At 40.2% G+C, this 20,809-nt stretch overlaps 1 protein-coding gene across 11 annotated transcripts in view; it reads left to right on the top strand.

Moving 5' to 3' along the window:
* Positions 1-20,809, top strand: part of DOCK5 (dedicator of cytokinesis 5) — an 86,777-nt gene that overhangs the window by 44,860 nt on the left and 21,108 nt on the right. For 3 of the 11 annotated variants that reach the window (XM_075736645.1, XM_075736649.1, XM_075736647.1), the window contains 20 exons: positions 1,399-1,533; positions 2,182-2,293; positions 3,419-3,489; positions 4,478-4,584; positions 5,063-5,199; positions 5,888-5,983; positions 6,886-6,984; positions 9,697-9,791; positions 10,844-10,922; positions 11,433-11,533; positions 12,612-12,670; positions 13,164-13,318; positions 14,919-15,004; positions 15,562-15,718; positions 16,267-16,307; positions 16,414-16,504; positions 17,412-17,531; positions 18,340-18,429; positions 19,211-19,315; positions 20,650-20,791. In XM_075736645.1, coding sequence (XP_075592760.1) covers positions 1,399-1,533; positions 2,182-2,293; positions 3,419-3,489; positions 4,478-4,584; positions 5,063-5,199; positions 5,888-5,983; positions 6,886-6,984; positions 9,697-9,791; positions 10,844-10,922; positions 11,433-11,533; positions 12,612-12,670; positions 13,164-13,318; positions 14,919-15,004; positions 15,562-15,718; positions 16,267-16,307; positions 16,414-16,504; positions 17,412-17,531; positions 18,340-18,429; positions 19,211-19,315; positions 20,650-20,791 — 2,078 coding nt within the window. Of the gene's footprint in view, positions 1-1,398; positions 1,534-2,181; positions 2,294-3,418; positions 3,490-4,477; positions 4,585-5,062; positions 5,200-5,887; positions 5,984-6,885; positions 6,985-9,696; positions 9,792-9,909; positions 10,959-11,432; positions 11,534-12,122; positions 12,671-13,163; positions 13,319-14,918; positions 15,005-15,561; positions 15,719-16,266; positions 16,308-16,413; positions 16,505-17,411; positions 17,532-18,339; positions 18,430-19,210; positions 19,316-20,649; positions 20,792-20,809 lie in introns of those variants that run through there. The other 8 variants (XR_012832588.1, XR_012832589.1, XM_075736648.1 and 5 more) reach the window with 6 other exon arrangements.

Raw genomic sequence — 20,809 nt, 5'->3', positions numbered from 1 at the left:
CACAGACTTCAGAAAAGGGCTAAATGTCATGGCAGGGTTTAAACACGCGGATTACATGAGATTACGCTTAGATATTGAAATTCTCTCACATAGACCGTCATTTGTTTAGAAGAAATTTGCAATTCTTCACATTTTGATGTGTGGGTATGGACAATGGGAGTAATTATATTTCCCTGTAGCGTTTTTATCTGTGGAACTCAAAGCAGTTTAAAAAAATTCAGCTTGCAACCATTAGTACTGTTTTATCAGGGAAGGAAAAAGCCGATGTGCGGAATTTATTTAGGTACCTGTGAAAATGTAGTCCTTCTGGTCAACCTATTGACTTCATATGCTTAAAAATGAGGAATTTGTTTACGTGCTATAGCTAGTCATGGCTTACGTGCCCAAGGATGCCCAGGAAGCTGGTGGAGAAGCCAGGAATAACAACCAGATCTGTGACTTTCCAGTCAAGATCTAGCACCCCTCAACCTAAAGAGAATTCCGCTAGGAAACACAAATCTCTAAAGCCCCCATCTCCTGGATTGCTTTCTTCTCCCCTGGCCACACAATCGCTGCTTGCATATGATTTCCTTTCCTTCTTCCCTGTAACCTATGGAAGATTCATCATTCTTATTTCTCTTTACTATAAACAAACTATTTTGCTTAATGAGCACACTGTATTTGTATTTGTTGCTCCCTTGCCTTTCTTTCCAGCTTAGCTTGACAATGTGATATCTGCATAATGCCAAGTGGGCTATAATATTATATAGAGTCCTTTGTGTGCTCCACATGCCAGAATTTGATAAAGCAGGGAATTGGATGCTGGCAGTGCGGCAAATAAAGCGAGCAAGTGCCAAAGCTGTTGTATACTTGGCTATCGCTCACGCGCTGCTTTGGGTGCTGTGAGTTGTTTAATGAAGAGGATTTTGCCTGAATATTAGCTACCATAGCACTCACAGAAGATCCTGATCTTCTGATTTGGCAGAGACTAGATAGCAAATACTCATAAATGTGTTTATGAAACTTCTCTCTGCAGTTCTCAAAGCACTCAGTAAGTATTGCTGAAGAAGAACTTTGTGCTCCACACACGAGACTGCTAACATGTGGAGAACGTGTCAGTCCACTTCCAGTAGCTGTGGGTTTTCCAGCTTCCTGAACGCTTCATTTGAGGGGAAAAAGAAAAGCAGGTCAAGAAGCTGGAATTTGTAGACAAATGCGTAGACTTTTCTGAGAATTCATGATCTGGTTTTGAAAATCTGAGTTCCCATGAAGCCAGAGATTTCAGAAGGAAATAGACTGTAAAGAGGAACCCTGTCTGTTACTATTAGACTGTAGTTCCTCTGTGGAATAAGGAAGCTGGACTTGTGCAGAAACTTAACTGTCTCTATGTTGATTCTCCTTTTTGTTTTATTTCCAAAGGAAACTCACTAAAGTACTGAACTGCTACGTGGGAAATGCTGATGACTCCAGCAAGACAGAATTGCTATTTGCTGCTTTGAAAGCCTTGAAGTACCTGTTCCGATTCATTGTTCAGTCACGAATATTGTACCTGAGGTGAGACCAAGGTCATTGCCATTCTTACATCTCCTTTTGAAAGTCGATGGAGTTCCTTCCAGTCAACACAACTGGAGGGGATATTTTTCAGCATATCCTCTCTCCTTGAATTAAGAAGAGTATCTTTCTGCCCTTTGTCTATAACTGGAGAAAATAAGTTGAGCAAAAATCGAAATACCGAATTTGAAGAGTAGAATCCTTTTAGTCACCTGTAGCATGCTATAAGCAGCATATGGTAGTGCTGAAAAGGAACCTGTTATTTATTAAAAAACCCTGAAACATGGAATGACTTCTTCACTTTAAGAAACTTTAAGAAACAAATGCACACACGGTTACTTGTTAGGTGAGGTGAGGGTGACAACTTGTCCAGTTAGGGTGTGGTCAATGACAGTGGTTTTTATTGTAGCCTCAAAACATGTTTTCAAAGATTTCATTGATGCAATGGCAGTTTAAAAAGTGCAGCTTTTCCCTTATTACAGATTTCAGCAGGAAATTACTGCAGAATCCCTGATGCCATTTTTACACTTGTGTCTTTGTAGAAGGAGGTTGCATTATGATGATGTTCCACAGGATAAAATCGTATTTCAGCTACTATGACACCGTTAGCCTAGATTTATGTGTATAGCTAGCTCTTTCTGTTCTTTGTAGGTTTTATGGGAAAACCGAAGATGGGGATGAATTTAATGATGCAATACGCAAGCTGTTCCTCTCCTTCAATGTCCTCATGGACCGGCCTTTAGAGGAGGCTGTCAAGATTAAGGTATGCATAATTTGCAGGGAGAGGTAATGTCTTTTATTAGATCAGCTGATACTGTTGGGGAGGAGGGTGGGGGAAGAAAAAGAGACAAGCTTTGAGGCATGTAAAACCCATTCAGATGAGTCATACCACCTCTGAATGTCTGTTTTAATGAACTGTGTGTGGTGGGAAAGGAATACTTAAACCTCAAAGTTTATCGAATAAAGATGAGAGCTGTGGCTTTGCTGAAAACCTTTCAGCACCTGCTAGGATGAAAGCTAACAACCACCAAACGTGTAATCTACTGCAGTGTGGAAGACACTTCAACCTGTAACATCAAGCTTGAGGGTATTGGAGATAGAAATGTTAAACTACTGCAAAAATCAACGTAATGCTGGGAATGAAAGTAATGAAAAAACAAATGGTTTCCAAATGTATCTTAGATTTTATACTTGCTTGTTTTTCTGGTGTCAATTGGGTTATGAGCCTTCTGTTCATGCTCTGAGGAGGATCAGAGCAGCCATGCAGTGAGGCCTTTAGATTGCTTTATTTCAGTTCTTCTAGCCAACATGCTTTTCTCTCTTTGAAGGAAAGATTGATTCTAAATTTTTAATTAGCACTTGGGTGATTTAAACCCCAGCTTTGATTCTTATACAGTCAGAGTACCTGCTGGCAGGCAGAACATCAGAGACACCTTTAATTGTTGTTGCATCTAGTTGTCTGGATGCTACTTTTATGAAAGCTGTACTAGTACCTGGATAACTTATTACTGTGTACGTGGACGTGCTGAAGTATGCAGAATTTAACTGACTAGTTAGCTTTTCACGTCAGGCTATAAGGAGCTTAATTCCTGTAACTGTGGGATGTTTGCAAAAACTAAAGAACTTGGCTACGAATCCTTCCTCCTTCACCTTTTCTGCTCTACACTGCAGATGTGTGGTTGCTGGAGGCTCTTTGGGATGCATAGATTTGATCTTAAGCCAGTTTGCTACAGGTGTCTGCATATTTGCTCTCGACAAAAACTAGATTTGCCATGTGAGCCATGGGCATTGTTGTTGAGCCTTTACACCCTTTTAGAATGAACTAGCTAGTCTAACTCAGTTGCCATGTGTGTTTCATGTCCTTGGTGTGTTTTTTTTTTCCTTGCAGGGTGCGGCTTTAAAGTATTTGCCAAGTGTCATAAATGATATCAAACTAGTATTTGATCCTGTTGAGCTCAGGTAACCATATTAAGTTTGTTTGGCTTCTAAACTCAGCTCATCTGTTAGGGAGCATTTTGGAAACTTTCCTAAAAACAGCTGCTCTGATTATGACATGATGATGCATGTACTGTGCATGAATTTGAGGAAACGCTTGCAGGGCTTTAAAGAAAGTCAGTTTACTATAAAGAAATCTGTGTATCTCAGCTGCTCTTTTCTTAGCAACTTTGAGATTTTTACTGAAAACCAAAATTTGAGGACTGGGGAATGATATGTTAAAATGTTGTGCAAGCTTCCCCCAATTCTTAATGATTGCTTCTGAGGTAAGCTGAAATGAGTGACGAAGGCATAGCCTTGGTCAGGAAAACAAAAGTTGTGTTTATTCACCAAACTCACAACACTTTGTGGATTCCTTGTCTTTGGTGTTCATAGCTTTGCCCAGATCCTCCCAACCATGCCTCCTTGCTCTGACACAAATAATTTGCTCTTAAACAGTAGACAGACAGCAAATGTACATGGAATTTAATTTAATGGAATGTCAGATTGAGTCATTGCTCTTGATGAAAGGGGCATCTGGAGAGATACGCTCTTGCCATTGTATGTAGTAGCGTTTCAAGTTTCAGCCGTGTTCTGCTGAAGCTTTGCAAAATTCTGCTTTCACTTTGTATGAAAGCAAGCATGATTATTATTATGCTGGCAGTGGAGGGCTGATAGTATTGCCTATTCATAAGCTTTTGTGATACAGCTAGTATGTCTTTGGATGCAAGCTTCATTTTAAGAGGTTTAAGTCCACAGTTTCTGAATACTGTTCAGTTTCAGTAAAAGTCCTGTGCTAAGTTTCTTGAAAATAATTTATGGCTCCATAGTATTTTGCCTGGAGACCACTTGCAGGTAATGTGTCCACAAAGTGACACAGCTGCTTGACTTGCTCAGATGCAGGACAGTGTAAGTGTAGGATGGACTCATGTTGGGTGAAAATGCTGACTCTGCTTTGTGGTTTGCACACTAGTGTCCTCTTCAGCAAGTTTATACAAAGTATTCCTGACAACCAGTTAGTTCGACAGAAGCTAAACTGCATGACCAAGATAGTCGAGAGTGATCTGTTTAAACAGACTGGTAAGTAGCAAATTCAAGTCTTGGATTCTGCATGGGGCCACACACCCTTAAAACAAAAACATCTTTCAAGTTGACATGCTCTCTATGTCAGGCATCATAATGATCTACCATTAAATCCATCTTTAGAAATATTCCTTGCCATGGAACAACTGCAACTTTTTTGCTGTTCAGTCTTTATATGATGCCTAATACTGTAGGAACCCTGATCCAGTGTGTCAATTTAGAAAGAGGCAGAAGGTGAGAGTGCACTGTTTGGTGCAATACATGTAATTACAGGTTAGTTATTACTCTCTCTAGTCTGTTAGTGGTAACTCAAGTGGATTTAAGCACGTTTTGGTGTGTAAGATAGTTATGAGCAAAAAAGCTGCTGCATGGTACCCATGTATACTGAATGCTGAAGATGTGGTGCTCTGTTTTGGGGGGGGGTTTTTGCTTGTTTTTTTGTTGTTGTTGGTTTTTTTGTTGGTTTTTTTTTTAGAATGCAGAGATGCTCTTCTGCCACTGCTGATAGATCAGCTGAGTGGCCAGTTGGATGACAATTCAAACAAGCCTGACCATGAGGCCTCCTCACAGCTACTTAGCAGTGTTCTTGAAGTCCTGGATCGGAAAGATGTGGTGAGCATGAACTGTCAAGGGTGCAAATGAAGGTTAATTCTTCTTTCGAGAAGTTATGGCAATTAAATGTTCTTAACTTATGCTTTAAGGAATTACAAAGTTCTGATGTGTACAGAAATTGTATTGCATTGCTGTGTAGCTCTTTGAGTCTCTTTGCACATAAAGTAGCTGTGTCTAAAAAGCAGCCATGAAAGGTTGATTTAGTGGTTATCACTACAGTACAAAAAGCAATAACTTTCCTTTCTAGGGACCAAAATGTTATTCCCAGCTACTTTGGTGGCTTGTTGAATTATTTGAAGCGAGTCATAAAAGTATTTGATTTCTCGATTTCTCCGCTATCAAAAATGGACAACAGTCATTATTCAGTCAGGAGAATACAGTTACTCGCCACATTAATCATGAAATTGATTCTAAGTTGCCATGAAAAGAATAGTTTGAACTAAAGAGCTGTTCAGTTTAGCAATGCCAGGATGAACTAATGAAGCTGGTATAGATCAATTATGCTAGCTCTCCACCAAGTGTATACCTACAGTATTTGAATCGATTGCTCATGTGTTTTAAATCTACTTTTTTTGCATCCTCTAATAACAATTAACCACTGTCAGGACAGTCCTCCCACACAGGGAGCACTCTATAAGAGAGTATGCATTAAGAATTGTCTCAGATTTTCCTTATTGAATATCCCCAGGGGCCCACTGCTGTCCACATCCAGCTGATCATGGAACGCCTGCTAAGGAGAATAAACCGCACAGTGATTGGAATGAGCAGACAGTCTCCACACATTGTGAGAGCCTTTTACTTGCTGCAGTTATTACTTTACCATTTGTTATAGTGGAATTTATTCTCTTGGGAGATTTCAGTGTGTAGCAGTGGTTTATGAAATCATCCTTCCGTTTCCTGCAGGGCTTCTGTGCCACTAAAACACGGCTTTTGGTGGTTTTCTGAGACCAGGTATTAGGATACAAATTGTCCTATTCCAGCAGCAGTTTGAATTGAGTCACAGCTGGCTGTGATTTCAAGTTCCTTTGGGCCCTTGTGCACAGAGAACTTGGTTTCAGTGCAGTTTCTAATACACAAGGAGTCTTTGCTGAAAAAAATGCTCTTTTTTTTCTCCTTGGCTGAATAGGATTAAATGCTAAAGGATGAGTTACCTCTAAGAGACGTTTCTAACTGCTGTGTGGCATCTTAGAAGGTGTAAGCAAGTTGGTATGTTTTGATTTACTCTGTACTTCATGTACAGAAAGATGGAAAAATCAAGAGCTAGAGCTAGGCATACATAGGAATATCTTATTTTTGATAACTCTAACATCAAGTTAATGCTATTACCAGTGTGTCAGCCATGAAAATTACAGTTGTCTGTAGGAAATTTGAAAATCATTGAATCATTTAGGTTGGAAAGACCCTGAAGATACAAGGAAGTGGTTCATTACACGTGTTCCATGGTTTTGAGGATGTGTTTTTCATGCAAACCGTGATCCCTGGGGAGAAAGAAAACTAAACCCGGACTTCTTACTTGAAATTTAGGAAGTCTTGACTGGTTTGGGGTAGAGGACTAAACAGTCGCACAGACAGGATTGTGATCGGTGATATTTGATTAGGCAGAACTCTGGAAGCGTATGCCACACTTGGAACTTTGAGTGCTTGATACAGGAAAATAATTAAATGTTTTTGTTTTTCCTATTCTAGGGTATTTTTGTGGCCTGCATGACAGCCATCCTGAGGCAGATGGATGATTTCCATTACAACCATTACATCAATACTTTCAAAACCAGGCAGGACATTATTGTAAGTCAGCCTGGCTTGGGGTTTAGCTCAGTCCATAAAGAATTACACTCTGCTTCTGAAAGGTCATTTCAAGTGACTGTATTCAGTTTGGAGTGATTGTACTGCACTCATCAGCAATGACTTAAGGGCACCTAATGCCACAGCCACTGTGGATATATCCACATCACCCTGCTGGGTATACACAGTGGATGTTGCTGACTCAGTAGAGCCTGAGAAAAGCATTTGTAGCATTGAGTAAAAACATGTTTAATGACTGTTTAAGTCTATGCAAGTAAAAAGTCAGGAACCAGAAGAGTGAATGAAGGTGAAAAGGAAAAGCATTTTCCCCCCTCTTGCTCTCACTGTATCTCTTTGTGATCCTGTTCTCTTTATCTACTTCTTTATAATTCTTTCTCCGCCTCTAGAGTTGAATTAAATGCTTTAGTCTCACTTTAGTGGGCAGTAATGCAACTAATTCCCTCCATGTTAAAAACTGTGTACAATTCATGTCCCCAAAGACTTTCAGTATGAAACCAGGTGAAACATTAGGGTTTGGGTTTTTTTTTTTTGAGGCCCTTAGACTTAATATCTCTGTCCAGATTTTTCCCCAGACTCCCCAGAACAAGTCAGAACCGAACTGAGTATTGATGCAAGTCTCTGAAGCATGACACAGCAGCTGTTTTTTGTCCCCATACTCCTTGTTTTGCACTTCAAGTGCTTGCTTATTTAAATACTGCTTAAGGAAGATCCTGGAGCTGTGTTCTTCCTGTTTTAAAAAAAAAAAAATCACCACAAGAAGGTGATTGTAATTCATTTTGGATGGCAAGGTGATCTCTCTTTCCCTGTGCAGTTGGACTTGCTGCAATCTGTTGAGCAACATAGCCACCTACAGGACATGCACATCTGTGTCACTTCTGCATATAGAAGGCAACTCTTCTGCATTATCTATAGAGAGCACTCATCATCTAGTTTTAGAATTGCTTTTTATATTACCCGAATACTTTTTGTGAAGGAAGAAAAAGACCAAAATCACGTAGATTCAGGAGTTCTGCTAGTGTTCATCAAGTAGATGAGTGAAAAGATTTTTCAGCAGGGTTATGTAGAAATACTGTGTCTGAGGAAGAAGTGTGATAGGAAGAGAAATTTGAAAAAGGTGGATTCAAGGCAGAATGAAACAAATTTTGTGTTGTGAGTGGGCCTCAATTCAGAATTTTCTTTCTCTTTCCTGAAGAGCAGTTGAGCTGGTAGGAGACCATTGTAACTTAAGTTCAAGGTGAGGTTAAACAGGTGCTTTTCTGAAATGTAAACTTCAGATTGAAGCTCAGCTTGCAAGTTGAAGATGTCTTGTTTGCCATGTAGTTCTGCATCTTCTGACTCAAATAGAATATTTCTTTTGTATTTCTGTGTGTATACATAAAGCTTCTACATGAAGACACATCACGAGGGTGAATTACATAATCATTAAAACTACTTGCATATCATTAAACAGATACTGATTGAAAATAACAATTTGTAATCTAATTTTTACAAATCCCTAAATCTACAGAAGCAAGCCCACGGCTGTGGTGGTGTAGTAGTTTTTAATACCAATAGAACATTGTATTTTGTTTTACTGCAATAATTGTTTTAATTTTTGTTGTTTATTGTTGGTTTTTCTTTGCTTTGGTATTTTCAGCCCTGGCATCGTATCATTACTTGGTCGGTTTAACACCGTTATAAGTTAATTCATATTTTCAAGGTGCCCCATGTCAAGTTCGAACCATTCCATCAAGCTCTGATTTAATAATGCCTAAAGGATTTTTACTGAGGCAGCACCGAATGCCCATTTCTCTTTCTACCTTGATGTTGTTTGCCCATTCTTTAGAGCAGGCTGTTCAGCTCAACTGAATTTTTTTTTTGCTGGTGATCTTTGCAAGGTGGTGATTTCTCATGTGACCTTCTTTGTGTCCCTCTCATTTTGAATGCTAATGTGCTCTCTTTGTAGAGAACAGAATCCATTGAAATGCTCACAGGTAGCATTTATATCTGTAGAGACCACTATATAGAGATCAATATTCTTGATGTTACCTTCTTTTGTTCATCTTTCTTCTTTTGCCTTTTCCTTTTTTTCCTTATTCTGCAGTTCAACCTTGCCTTGCCCAAGTCTTAAGCTGTGATATAGCTTTGTTTGGAGCAGCTTAGTGTTTGTGCAAAAAGCATCTTTTCCACAGTAACGTTCTAAACCACGTGTCTGCTGGCATGTTCGCTACCTCTGTTTAACTATCCTTCTTAAACTGGACCAGAAAAGACTTAACTAATTGGGGAATTGAAAATACATTATAATTTCTAACTTTATGGAAAATACTGCATAGGGCTGTTACACTGTCATTACTCAGACATTTGGAAACAGTTCCTTGAATATTGATTTTGCTTTTTAATCCAGCTTTTGCACCAGAACTCCCTACAACACAGCTTAATTCAAAACAGCAAAGACAGATTTAATTAACCAGATCAACATGTTCTGTGGAATTATCTTTCCTTCTGTAATTGAATGGATGAGATGTCAGAAATAATTCAGTTATTGGAATATACCCACACAATAAGAGATCCCTCTTAGGAGGTACAGTGTCTTGATTGCTAATCAATGGAGTCGTTAATCAATGCAACTGCAAACATTTGCATTTCCCTATATTTTCATGTGGATAAGACTACCATATTCAACTTGATGGGCTGTGATTTTTATTTTTCCAACAGGACTTCCTGATGGAAACGTTCATTATGTTTAAGGATCTGATTGGAAAAAACGTCTATGCAGCTGACTGGATGGTCATGAATATGATGCAGAGCAGGTATATAGTTGCTGCTATTTTAAGACTTGCTGCTGCTTTGGAGCCTTTCTGATTCTGAAAGGAGGGTGACTTGCACAAGCAAGTTACTGGAGTTACATAGGCTTATTTTCTTTTACAGTTTCAGGGTCACATAAATTAGATTTCAGTAAACGGTAGTGCCTGTGCATTTCTGTTGATGGAACTGGAAATCTTTCTTCTCCTGCCCAAAGGCACACAATCAAAACCACGCAGTCTTTCATCCAGTCACTTATCTGCTGGAGAGTGCAACATAAATCAGAGGAGCCTTTTTGATTTCAATTCTGGGGGAATCACATGGCAAACATGAAGCTACAGTTGGGCATAAGTGTGGTCTAGGGTTTAGCGTGCTGGCCTGTAAACTAGAACTACCCAGGTTCACTTCTGTCCTCTGCTGCGAACTTTGGCCTTGTGTGAGTCAGTCTCTTCTGCTAAGTCTGTACAATTTGAGTGGCTTTGGCTTGCTGTCTGTCTGCTGTGCTAGGTAGCAAAGCATGGCCAAAACCTGCTATCCAGGACATGGCAGGGCCCAGATGCCTGAGAGTGTTCCCGCAGGCGGTATCAGCAGAACTGGGGACAGAACGAAGAAGCAAAAGTGTGTAACCCCTGTTTGCATGGCACAGTCATGCAAGTCATCTTCAAACTGGAGGCAGCGTAGCTCCACTGTGTTGTAGGGGTGCAATGTGGAGAAGGACATGAAAGGGGCAAGTTATTTGAATGCTTCCATGGTGAGGACAGGCTAAACTTAAGCTACCATCTGGAAGGACACTGTGCTGCCAAAGAGATTGGATGACCCCCAAAAGTGTTTTGTTTTTCATCTGCCTCCAGTCAAGGTTTCTTTTGTTCAGAAACGGAGGAATAACTGAGGAATGTCCCTCTACTGGGAAGGAGGTGAAATGGCATTGTAGAGGAATACCTGTCTAATTTGGTGCATCTGTTCTTGTCCCCTGAGCTTACATGTAGGAGTCATAAACCCAGAACTGCAATGTTATTTTTTTCAAGAGCCACCTTTTATTTGATATTTTTATCTCTTCCAGGGTTTTCCTCCGGGCGGTGAACCAATTTACCTCTGTACTCAACCGTTTCTTTCTGGATCAAGCAAATTTTGAGCTCCAGGTTTCTGGATTTTCTTATGGACCTCAGTCCTGAAAGGCAGGAAGAACAAACAAATCCCACTGTTAACAGATTTGTTGATATGGCGCATGCCTGTGGAAAATGTCCATGGTCTTTAATAGAAAAGCAGCAGAATGCAAAGCAGTTCTGAATTACAGAGCTGTGGTCAGCACAGCAGTAAGTTGCAAGCAAATACAACTGCTGCAGGCTTCACAAGGTGAAGTTGAGCAGCGTGCTGACTATAGCTGATTTGTGCTTGACTTGTTAAGAACAAAATACTGTATGGGTGTACCCACTGTCACTTCCTTTGGTTGGAAATTACAAGCTAAAAAGAGTGAGAAATTTCTTACCTGCTGTGGCTTAGAACAGACTTGTCTACAGGCTCACCGTCAGTATGCTTCCTCACTAACGCTTACCTGGGAGACTACAGCATTTAGGGCTGAGTAGCTCTATTGTGCTGGTTGTTGTTTTTCCTTTTTCTTCTCCTATTTTAGACTTGTTTCTCTTCCACAGCTCTGGAATAACTATTTCCATTTGGCAGTGGCCTTTCTCACTCATGAATCCCTCCAGCTGGAGACCTTCTCACAAGCCAAACGCAGCAAAATTATCAAGAAGTGAGTTTACATTTTAAAAGTTGCCAGGCCTTTTTGCTTTTAAGAAGCTTCATTTGTGCCGTTCCCGACATACCCCGTAGAATCTTAGAATGAGATGAAGCATGCCATGAAGTGTTTGATTAATGAATCATGATAAAGGGAGGAGGGGCGATTAGGACAGATGTCAGGTCTTTACACTGGGAATGTCTAAGTCAGGTCAGACAGATCCTGAGCTGTTTGAGCTCAGTTTAAGCACCTTGCCAAAAGATACTTTCCCCTGTAAGGTCAGCAGCAGAAAGCTTGCCATAGTTCCTAAAGCAATACCTTGAGCAATTCCTCAGCCATTAGGTAAAGTAGCTAAGCAGGGATCCTAAAAGCCCTGCAACTTTTTAGCCCCTTCCCTTTGCTGCTTCTGTTTTGAAAGAGCAGTTCAGAGGCATTCATCAACCCAAAATAGTAATTTTTACTAAGTTGGCCAAATTCACAAAGACACTGAACAGCTTTTACGTCTGCATGTAGCTGGAATCAAGTGCCTAAATATATTTGTTGATTTTGACATAGAATTTTTTTAGGGCGTACATAGTTCATGTTTGCTATCTTTCCTCTGCAGTTACGAGGCCTTTAAGAAGTGTGGTAACTACATACTCTTGCATTCTCTTGATGTCAGCCGTTAAAACTCTGGGGAAAACCACCCAATACAACAAAACTCTGGGTAGAAATGCATGAAGTAGCAGGACTGTAGCTTTATTCTGCTGTCAGGGAGCCTGCAGTCTTCAGCCATAATGGCATGTGGCTGTTCTCTTCCTCTGTGCATTGAGTATTAGTGCTGGGCAGGGTAAGGAAGAAAAAAGATGAGGTGTACATCTAACAAAAGGTATGTAATATTGAGGAACTTCTTGGTAGACTCTTAGTACAGAAGATAGTCTGTGAGACCCCTTGGTATAAATGCCCAGCATGTTCTGGTTTGTGTGCAGTGGGGGTTTTTTAAGGAGAGAGTAATAGATTTCTGTGGTTTTGCCATTACATTTCTGCAACTTTGCAAAGGTAATTTTAGTGCACAGGACTTGTTACTCTTTTTCTTTCTAATACTTTTTTCTAGGTATGGGGACATGAGGAAGGAAATCGGCTTCAAAATAAGAGATATGTGGTATAATCTGGGTGAGTTCCAGCCAAAGAATTATCTTTATTCAAGCTCTCAAGCTGGGTTTCAGATTGTGTTTCTTTATAAAAGCTGCACGTGTTTCATGTTGGGAAATACACTCAAGGTTTGTTTCAGAGCACAAAATCTCTTTTCCTTTTTCTGTAAATAGCTTGCAAAAGCTGATCTTTTCTCACGTCAGCTGCTGACATAATTTCTTAGATTTCTTGTAAAGGATGTTGTATCATATGAAGGACAAGAGTAGAATTTTTCAGAGAGCCTTTGTGATTTGCAACATCACATGCAATTCAGTTCAATTATTTTGTTGGACTATTCCTGAATTTTGGAGCTGTAAGGTGTTAAGTCTACCTTAACTAGCCATTATCCATGTAAAATATTAATTCTAAGCAGAATGTCTGTGATTTATGGTCTTTGTTTTATATGAATAATGTGCTTAAATGTTTGGATATCCAAATTGTGCCATTAGGATGTGTCTGACTGACTTTCTTGCAGGTCCCCACAAAATAAAATTCATTCCAGCAATGGTAGGCCCAATCCTGGAAGTAACCCTGGTCCCAGAGCCTGAGCTACGGAAAGCTACCATTCCTATCTTCTTTGATATGATGCAGTGCGAGTTTAACTTCAGTGGGAACAGAAACTTCCATATGGTAAGGGAGCCTGGTATGTTCAGTACAGATGTTGCATAGGGCAAGAAGGAAAAGAGCATTTAACCAAAACCAAAATAAACAGAAAACCCCCAACAAAACAACATTGTGCCAAACACTTTGGGAAGTTACTGTTAAGTGGTTTGTAGGAGTCAGGACTCTTCAGTTCTGTCCCTGACTGTACCTTTGCATGACTTTAATGAATTCCTCTTTTTTTCATACATTTCTTCTACATTTGCAGATGTGTGAATACCCACATCTAAATTGTGAAGCAATTTGGAGACCCTAAGAGGGTGCTCTAAAATGTAATGTCTGTGTACGTTTATAACAACACTATACATTCCCCCAAGACAGATTTTTGGCTGTAAATGTAAGTTACTATAAAGAAAATTGCTGGACAGTCACGTGTTAGGACTATGTAGTTGGTCACATACTGACTCCTCATTAACTTCAAATTTGACGATATATTTGTGAATACTGATGCCACCGTTATTGAAAGGAGAACGGTGATAACAAAGGACAGATGCTATTTGCTCGAGGCTACACAAGTAAAAGGACAGAGCAAGGAACAGGAGCCGGATCCCTGAGTTCAACTCTATGCCAACTTCTTCAGAAGTTACCTTTTATTGCTACTGAGAAAGCAGCAGAAAGTAAGGAAGGAAAAAAAGGAGCTTTGCTTTTGCCCTGAGGTTGTTTTCACTGCAGTTTCTGAGGACTTATTCTTCCAGCTTTCCTCTGGGGATATTGGACATTAACATCTCAACTGGCAGGCAGGGGACACTGTAGTTACGCTGTAGACAGTCTTCTCCCTGGAGATGGGTAGGAGCCATCCATCCAAAAGGCAGCCACCTTGGCATTTCAGACTGTTGTCAAATGTGACGTGCATCTCCCTAAGCACCATCCTCGCATCAGCTTAGACCCCAGCTTCAGTGTGCACACGGGATCTTTCTTCCCTTGGGGTCATCAGTCTTTGTGGTTGGCCCCAGGGTCTCGGGTTTTTGGAATCGGTGGAAGGAAGCAGGATGTGTGTGGCATGGATTTTCCATTCCAATGGTATTTATATACTAGCTACAGTTTTAACTGAGACTATGCACTTGACCTGCTTGCACATAATAAGAGCATATTTTCGTGACTAAACAGATAATCACACAGGACTGGGTTCTTGCATTGTGAGAAGTTGCTTTAATTAGTACTCACAAGTGTTTATGATGGCTAGAGAGCTGTGACTTGCCCTTAACTGATGGTAGGTAGTTTCTTTAGGGTGAGTGAATGACTATTATTTGTCTAGAATGCTCCTGCATCCTAGCAAAACTGAACAGCTAATGGATGGGGGAAAAGGGGAAGAATTACCCCAGAGCAGTGACTTTCCAGTGACTGTAGGATGAGAGAGGGAGGACTTGTATTTCCTTGCTCAGATCTTGTCATCTTGGCTTCATGCCAGTTTTATTCTACTCCAGCAATGAAACCATCTTCTAGCTTGGTTTGTAAAACCAGCGTCTGATGGCAGGGCAGTTCAGAAACACCAACCACAAGCATTCCTAATGTTCAGAACACACTTTTGAGAGTTGCTGTCTATTTGATTGTGGGTTTTTTGCTTTTTCAGTTTGAAAATGAGTTGATAACCAAGCTGGACCAGGAAGTAGAGGGCGGTCGAGGGGACGAACAGTACAAGATTTTGCTGGAGAAACTGTAAGTTTTATAAAGAATGTGGAGGCTCTTTTTTACAGCTTCGTTGACTATTTTTCTAATGCAAGGAAACCCTAATTCATTGCTCCAGTGAATAGGGAGAGAGTGCAGTTGACAGTGATCTTAATACTATACAGGTATTCGGAGAGTGATTGCCTTAAAATGGTGCTTTTATTCTGGAGCAGCAACTTGCACAATTACCCTAAAGTTGGAGATGAAAGCATAGGGGGCAGGTGCTGAACTGGCAAGGGGGTTGTAAGGGGAAAAACTTGGGAACAGCAGACTCAGAGTCAAAGCAAAATCAGAGCCGCCTTTTAGCACCAAGGGTAGAACACAGGGTTTGGATCAACGAGGCAGGATTTGACCTGCCTGACTTGGGTATCTCAGGTCTGTGGGTGCGGTGTGGTGTACTGTCCTGCACTGTGAGACACTCTGTTGAGGAAACATATTTGACTGTGTTAGCCAAGTGGCTCTTTGGGTAATTTATGCTGAAGTTGTACTTACCACCGCTCAGAACTGTAACTGAGTATTCCCTTCCATCTCTCTGGGTATACCTGCAGCCTCCTGGAGCACTGTCGGAAGCATAAATATCTGTCTGCTTCTGGAGAAGTGTTTGCTTTGCTGGTCAGCAGCCTGCTAGAGAACCTGCTTGACTACAGGACAATCATGCACGATGAAAGCAAGGAGAACCGCATGAGCTGCACTGTCAACGTGCTGGTATGGGGAAGTGTGGATTTGGATACGGGTGCTTCTTTATTGACCTGGCTTTTGTGGATTCTGAAGAGGGTTTTTTGTAGAATTTTAAGTAATTCTTTATGCTATTTCTGATTAATGATGAGCCCAAATCAGGCTACCAGCTATAAAACATAGAAAGATGTACAGTCCAAAACCAAGTCATGTGGCTGGTCCTTGTCTACAAGGTAATCTGAAGCCTTGAACACAGGCAGGAAAGATGGCTAGCAGATAGTATGGGAAATGAGGGCTTAAGTCCCGATTCCACTGCAAAGAGCATTGTCCAAGAGTTCCGTCCAAGAACTTTGGGTAAGTCACTTTCTGTGACTTAGTCCTTTTCTAGAGGTGATAGTGGCCCCTCTTTATGTCAAAGGGATGTTTGCAGCAGGGAGATATGCACTTAAGTAGGCAAAATGACAGTAAAGATCTTTGTAATATCTAAAACCGATGCTTAAGTTACTTGTTTAGAGCTGATTATGCAAATCCATAGTGCAATCCATCGTAAAAGTTTGAATTTTTTCTATTCTTGGCAGAATTTTTACAAGGAGAAGAAACGAGAGGACATTTATATCAGGTAGGCTGTTTCCCTCCATAAACCTGTATAGAAACCTTTATGTCCTTGTGTTTTGGACATTGATACAGGAGTCCTTCACATCAATTAACGATTGTTTTTTGTTTAGGTATCTATATAAACTCCGGGACCTGCACACAGACTGTGAGAACTTCACAGAGGCAGCATATACTCTCCTCCTCCATGCAGAGCTGCTCCAGGTATTACACCAAAGCTAATTTTAGTTTCCACTGTCAGGGTTATGGGTTTTAAATGAAGTACAAACAGCTCAGAATAAACAATTCACTTTTTTTTTTTCTTAATGTGGCTTTGCATTACCTAGGTTCTAGTGCTCATTAAGTAGCTTCACAATTTTTGCAAATAGCACATGGATGAAAGCAAAAATGTTACTAGCATCGCTTTGTTACATACTCTTGGTGAAGCAGGGTGCTGTAGTGAGCTGGGAGAAAATGTCCGTGTTTGGGGTCATAGCACAGATTTCCCCCCCCCCCCCCCCACTTCTGTGTGAACAGAATGCATTAGCCTAAGCCATCTTAATTTGGATTTAAGTCAACCTCTTCATGTCTTCCACAGATTAATAAAGTGTATGCATTCAGTTAGTGTCTCAGCATAAGACCTCAAGCCAAAATCAGACTGGGTTTGCAGATATAATTAAACTTGCATTAGCATTTTAAAGTGATATTTAAATACGATTAAAAAAAATGTACGAGTTAAGATGAATTCTTAAACTGATTTAAAATGAACTGTTGATGTAGAAAAAAAAATTGCACTAACTGAAGCTTTCTGGCTGCTTATGTGTGTAGTGGGAGAGCATGGTTAGATGTTTTTCTGAGCAGCTGGCTGGAGTGGTTTAAGAAGCTACTGCTTACTGGCTGCTTGTTACTCTAACCATGCTGCTGAGATGCAGTGTTTCTGTGTGCATTCCTAGTTTACATTAGTCAGCCAACTCCGCTTATACCACTGTAAAACTTCCTTGCTCTCCCTTTGCATTGATGATGGATTTGCCTTGAATGCATCCCTGCAGAAGGTGAGTCTATCCACGGCAAGGATTTGTTAGTCTGAAAATGTTCCAGTTCTTTCAACTTTCCTGTTTTTCCTCTGTGCTAGTGGTCCGAGAAGCCCTGTGTCCCTCATCTCCTGCAGAGGGACAGCTACTATGTCTACTCACAACAAGAACTCAAGGAAAAACTCTACCAAGAAATTATCTCCTTCTTTGACAGGGGCAAAGTGAGTGTGTTTGCTGTATTCTTACTGTTCACCGGTAAATACTGGGCTTGGTGAATGTACCTGGCTGAAGCTGGTTTCAGGGGTAAAAGCAGATGTGATTCCCTAACAGACCTTTGATGCTTAGATGTGGCTTTTTAATAGGGACCACAGTACTGGCATGAGCAGGGCATGTATTTGTCCTGGTGATATTTATTTGAATCCTTCTATTTCCTTCTTGGTCAAAGAGCATCTGAAAAATTAATCCTGTTCAAGATACTGGGTAGATGAAAAAACTACAAGTGTTTTAATTTCTTTTTCTGGATAGTGGCTTTTTTGCAGTGGCTTTTTTGACCTTTTTTGTCAGGTTTTTTGCATTGCAGTAAGTATGGCTTGTCTGGCTGACACTGAACTTGTGTGTGTTGGACTTTGGATAGATAGTTCTACCAGGGCCTAAATGAGACAAACCCAGGAAAGCCTGATGCGGGGATGAAGGATTGGTGTAGGAAACCACCACCTGGGCTTCTCTCATGTGGTGTTTAGGCATGTCCTTCTGCCTCTTTGCGCCTCAGTTTTCCCTATCAGGAGTAACAATAGAAACCTTGCTTTGTAAATCACTTTCAGATCTACAAATCAAGAGCTGTGTAACTATAATAATTATTGCAAAAAGTGTACAGCATGGAGATGTTGGCAGTGCATTAAAGTACTGCCTGAATTAAAATCAGCTGATTTTTTTTGTTTACCTGTGTGTAGTAATGAATCCTTTTAACTGAGTCTTTTATTTTACTTGTGCTCTTCTTCCCACACTTGCCTCCCTTCACTCTCCATGGAGATGTGGGAAAAAGCCATTCAACTAAGCAAAGAGTTGGCTGACATGTATGAGAACAAGGTCTTTGATTATGAGGGACTTGGTAATCTCCTGGTAAGATTTTTTTTTTCTCCATTTCTTGCAGCCTGCTTAAAATAATATTGTTGAGCAGAACAAGCCCAAAATACATTTATGTTACAGACAAACAGACATTAACCCCCATCGTTTTTGTAAAGCTTAATATTAGAAGAATGTTTTTTCATCATTTTTTGAAGTCTGTAGGTTTGACCTTGTAATTAGCATGACAATATTGTGTGCAGATGTTTAGCATTCTTGGTGTTAATCAAATAAGGTAACATTTGCACAGTGTATTTTCAGGCTCCATAAATCTCATCACCTTGTTGTTTCTGTGGTAAAACTACTGTGTATGAACACAGAACTATAGAATCATCTTGGTTCTGAATTACGTTTTTTAGTGGTTAAAGATGTTCTTTCATATGAGAAAACATCTGCCCAGTTTTATTTCTGCCAGCTTTGACATTTGTCACCATTTGTGTCTGCTCAGTTTCAGAACATATTTATTTTTAATTTGTCTTGCAGTAGTTAAGAATTTCAAGTATCCTCCTGGAATCCTAAAAATGATGGTGGTGTTCTCATGTCTGCAAACAAGGAAATGAAGTTGATTCTGGCCCAGGCAAATCAAATATTTAACCAAGTAAATGGTTAAGTATGAGATGCCATATTGAAAAAAAAACAAACAACCAAAAACCCAAAAAACAATTGTAAAAAGTATTCTTTAGGGGAGAACTACTAGATCAGAGAATGTGAGCTACAATCTGGCAGTGTCCTCGAATACTCCCAAGTGAAAAATGCTGGTGACCTTTTTCTTTTTCAGAAAAAACGAGCTACTTTTTATGAGAATATTATGAAGGCAATGAGACCTCAACCAGAGTACTTTGCTGTTGGATACTATGGTCAGGGATTCCCCTCTTTTCTCCGGGTAAGAATTCTTCAGCACTCTAGAAGTTCTGGAGTGGTGGGAACGCTAAAAGTCACAACTTTTGCGGAGGTTCCAGGAAAATTCAGATGCCAAACTCCTTTTCCTTTGAATGGCACCAAGAGATCTAAATCCTCAAAGTATTTCAAAGTGTTTCAGCATATAAAAAGAGACAAGTAAAAGACCAGATTTTTTGTGTTACCAGCTTTAATAAAGTTCGTGTGTTGCAATAGGGTTTGTTAGATGATTGTTATGTTCTTATATGGACTTAAACAGAATCTACCTTTTGTATTTGTACCCTGTACACCTCCTCAGAAATAGGATTGTTGCCATTAAAAAATACTTAGCTTGTAAAGAATTTATCCTGTTGCTTTTCAGCCTGAATCAACCTAATTTTCGGGACATGGATCATTTCAGTGCTCAAGCACATTAGTGAGAGTCTGTCCCACGCAGAAGAATTAAAATGCAAAGACGCTTCCTATTTGAGATTGCTGCTAAGCATTGCTGGATCTATGCTAGCTATAACACAAGAGTCTAGCCAAAGCAAGTCAGATGGGCAGGGTGCAGCATAAAAGAAAATATTACTGACTATTATTTAAAATTAAGGAACATTTACATTTTCAGACTGGACTTGTTTGAAGTCACTGGCTTAAAATAGAAGCCAAGCTTAATAAAAAAGAAGGATGTTAACTTAGAACTGCGGAACTGGATGGTATAGAAGGCTTTCACCTCCAGGTCATGTTTTTGAATCCATCCCTTCAAGAAACCACCACAGCTTGGTGGCCAGTTTGGAAAAGTAACTGGCCACGGTCTGCCATTAAGTCTGTAGTGCAAAACCGCCGTAGCTGGCTGTTTGGCTAATGATAGCCGAAGAGAGTCAGGAATGAAATGGAGGTAAAACTTGTGTCTCTATGCATAGGGAGATCCCTCAGTTCACTTACACTGTAAGTGGTCTGGCAAGGAGCATGCAGTTTCCTGCATTAAAGAACTCTTTAAAGAGCACACCTGTTCTCTTCCTTAAAATCAGTCCCTGACTGAGATTTCATGTATTGAATATGTGAGTTCTTAGTGCTAGAAAGCATGAATGTGTTCAATAACACTTTTATGTGGAACAATGAATTTTCTAGATAAATGAGATTGCCGTTGCAGGGCCTTGATCCTGAGAGTTGCTGTGTTCTCACTCCACCCTGTGTTTCTTCTGTCACGTGTTCTGACTGTCTGTTAAGCTAGGAGACAACCCTTCATATAAACTAGATCTGTGAGACTACTCTGTGTGTGTTTGGGAAAGCTCTTTTTCATTGCTTTGTTTAGTGTTAATTCTCTTCTGCTACCCACAGAATAAAATTTTCATCTACCGTGGCAAAGAGTATGAACGAAGGGAGGACTTCAACCTGAAGCTATTGACCCAGTTTCCCAATGCTGAGAAGATGACCAGCACTGCTCCTCCAGGAGAAGAGATCAAGTCTTCTCCTAAACAGTGTATCTTTTGGTTCTCAT

This window comes from Balearica regulorum, chromosome 27 (genome assembly GCF_011004875.1).
Source record: "Balearica regulorum gibbericeps isolate bBalReg1 chromosome 27, bBalReg1.pri, whole genome shotgun sequence".
Classification (NCBI taxonomy): domain Eukaryota; kingdom Metazoa; phylum Chordata; class Aves; order Gruiformes; family Gruidae; genus Balearica; species Balearica regulorum.
The sequence above is the reverse complement of the archived record's forward strand: the minus strand, read 5'-3'. Positions and strand labels throughout refer to the sequence as shown.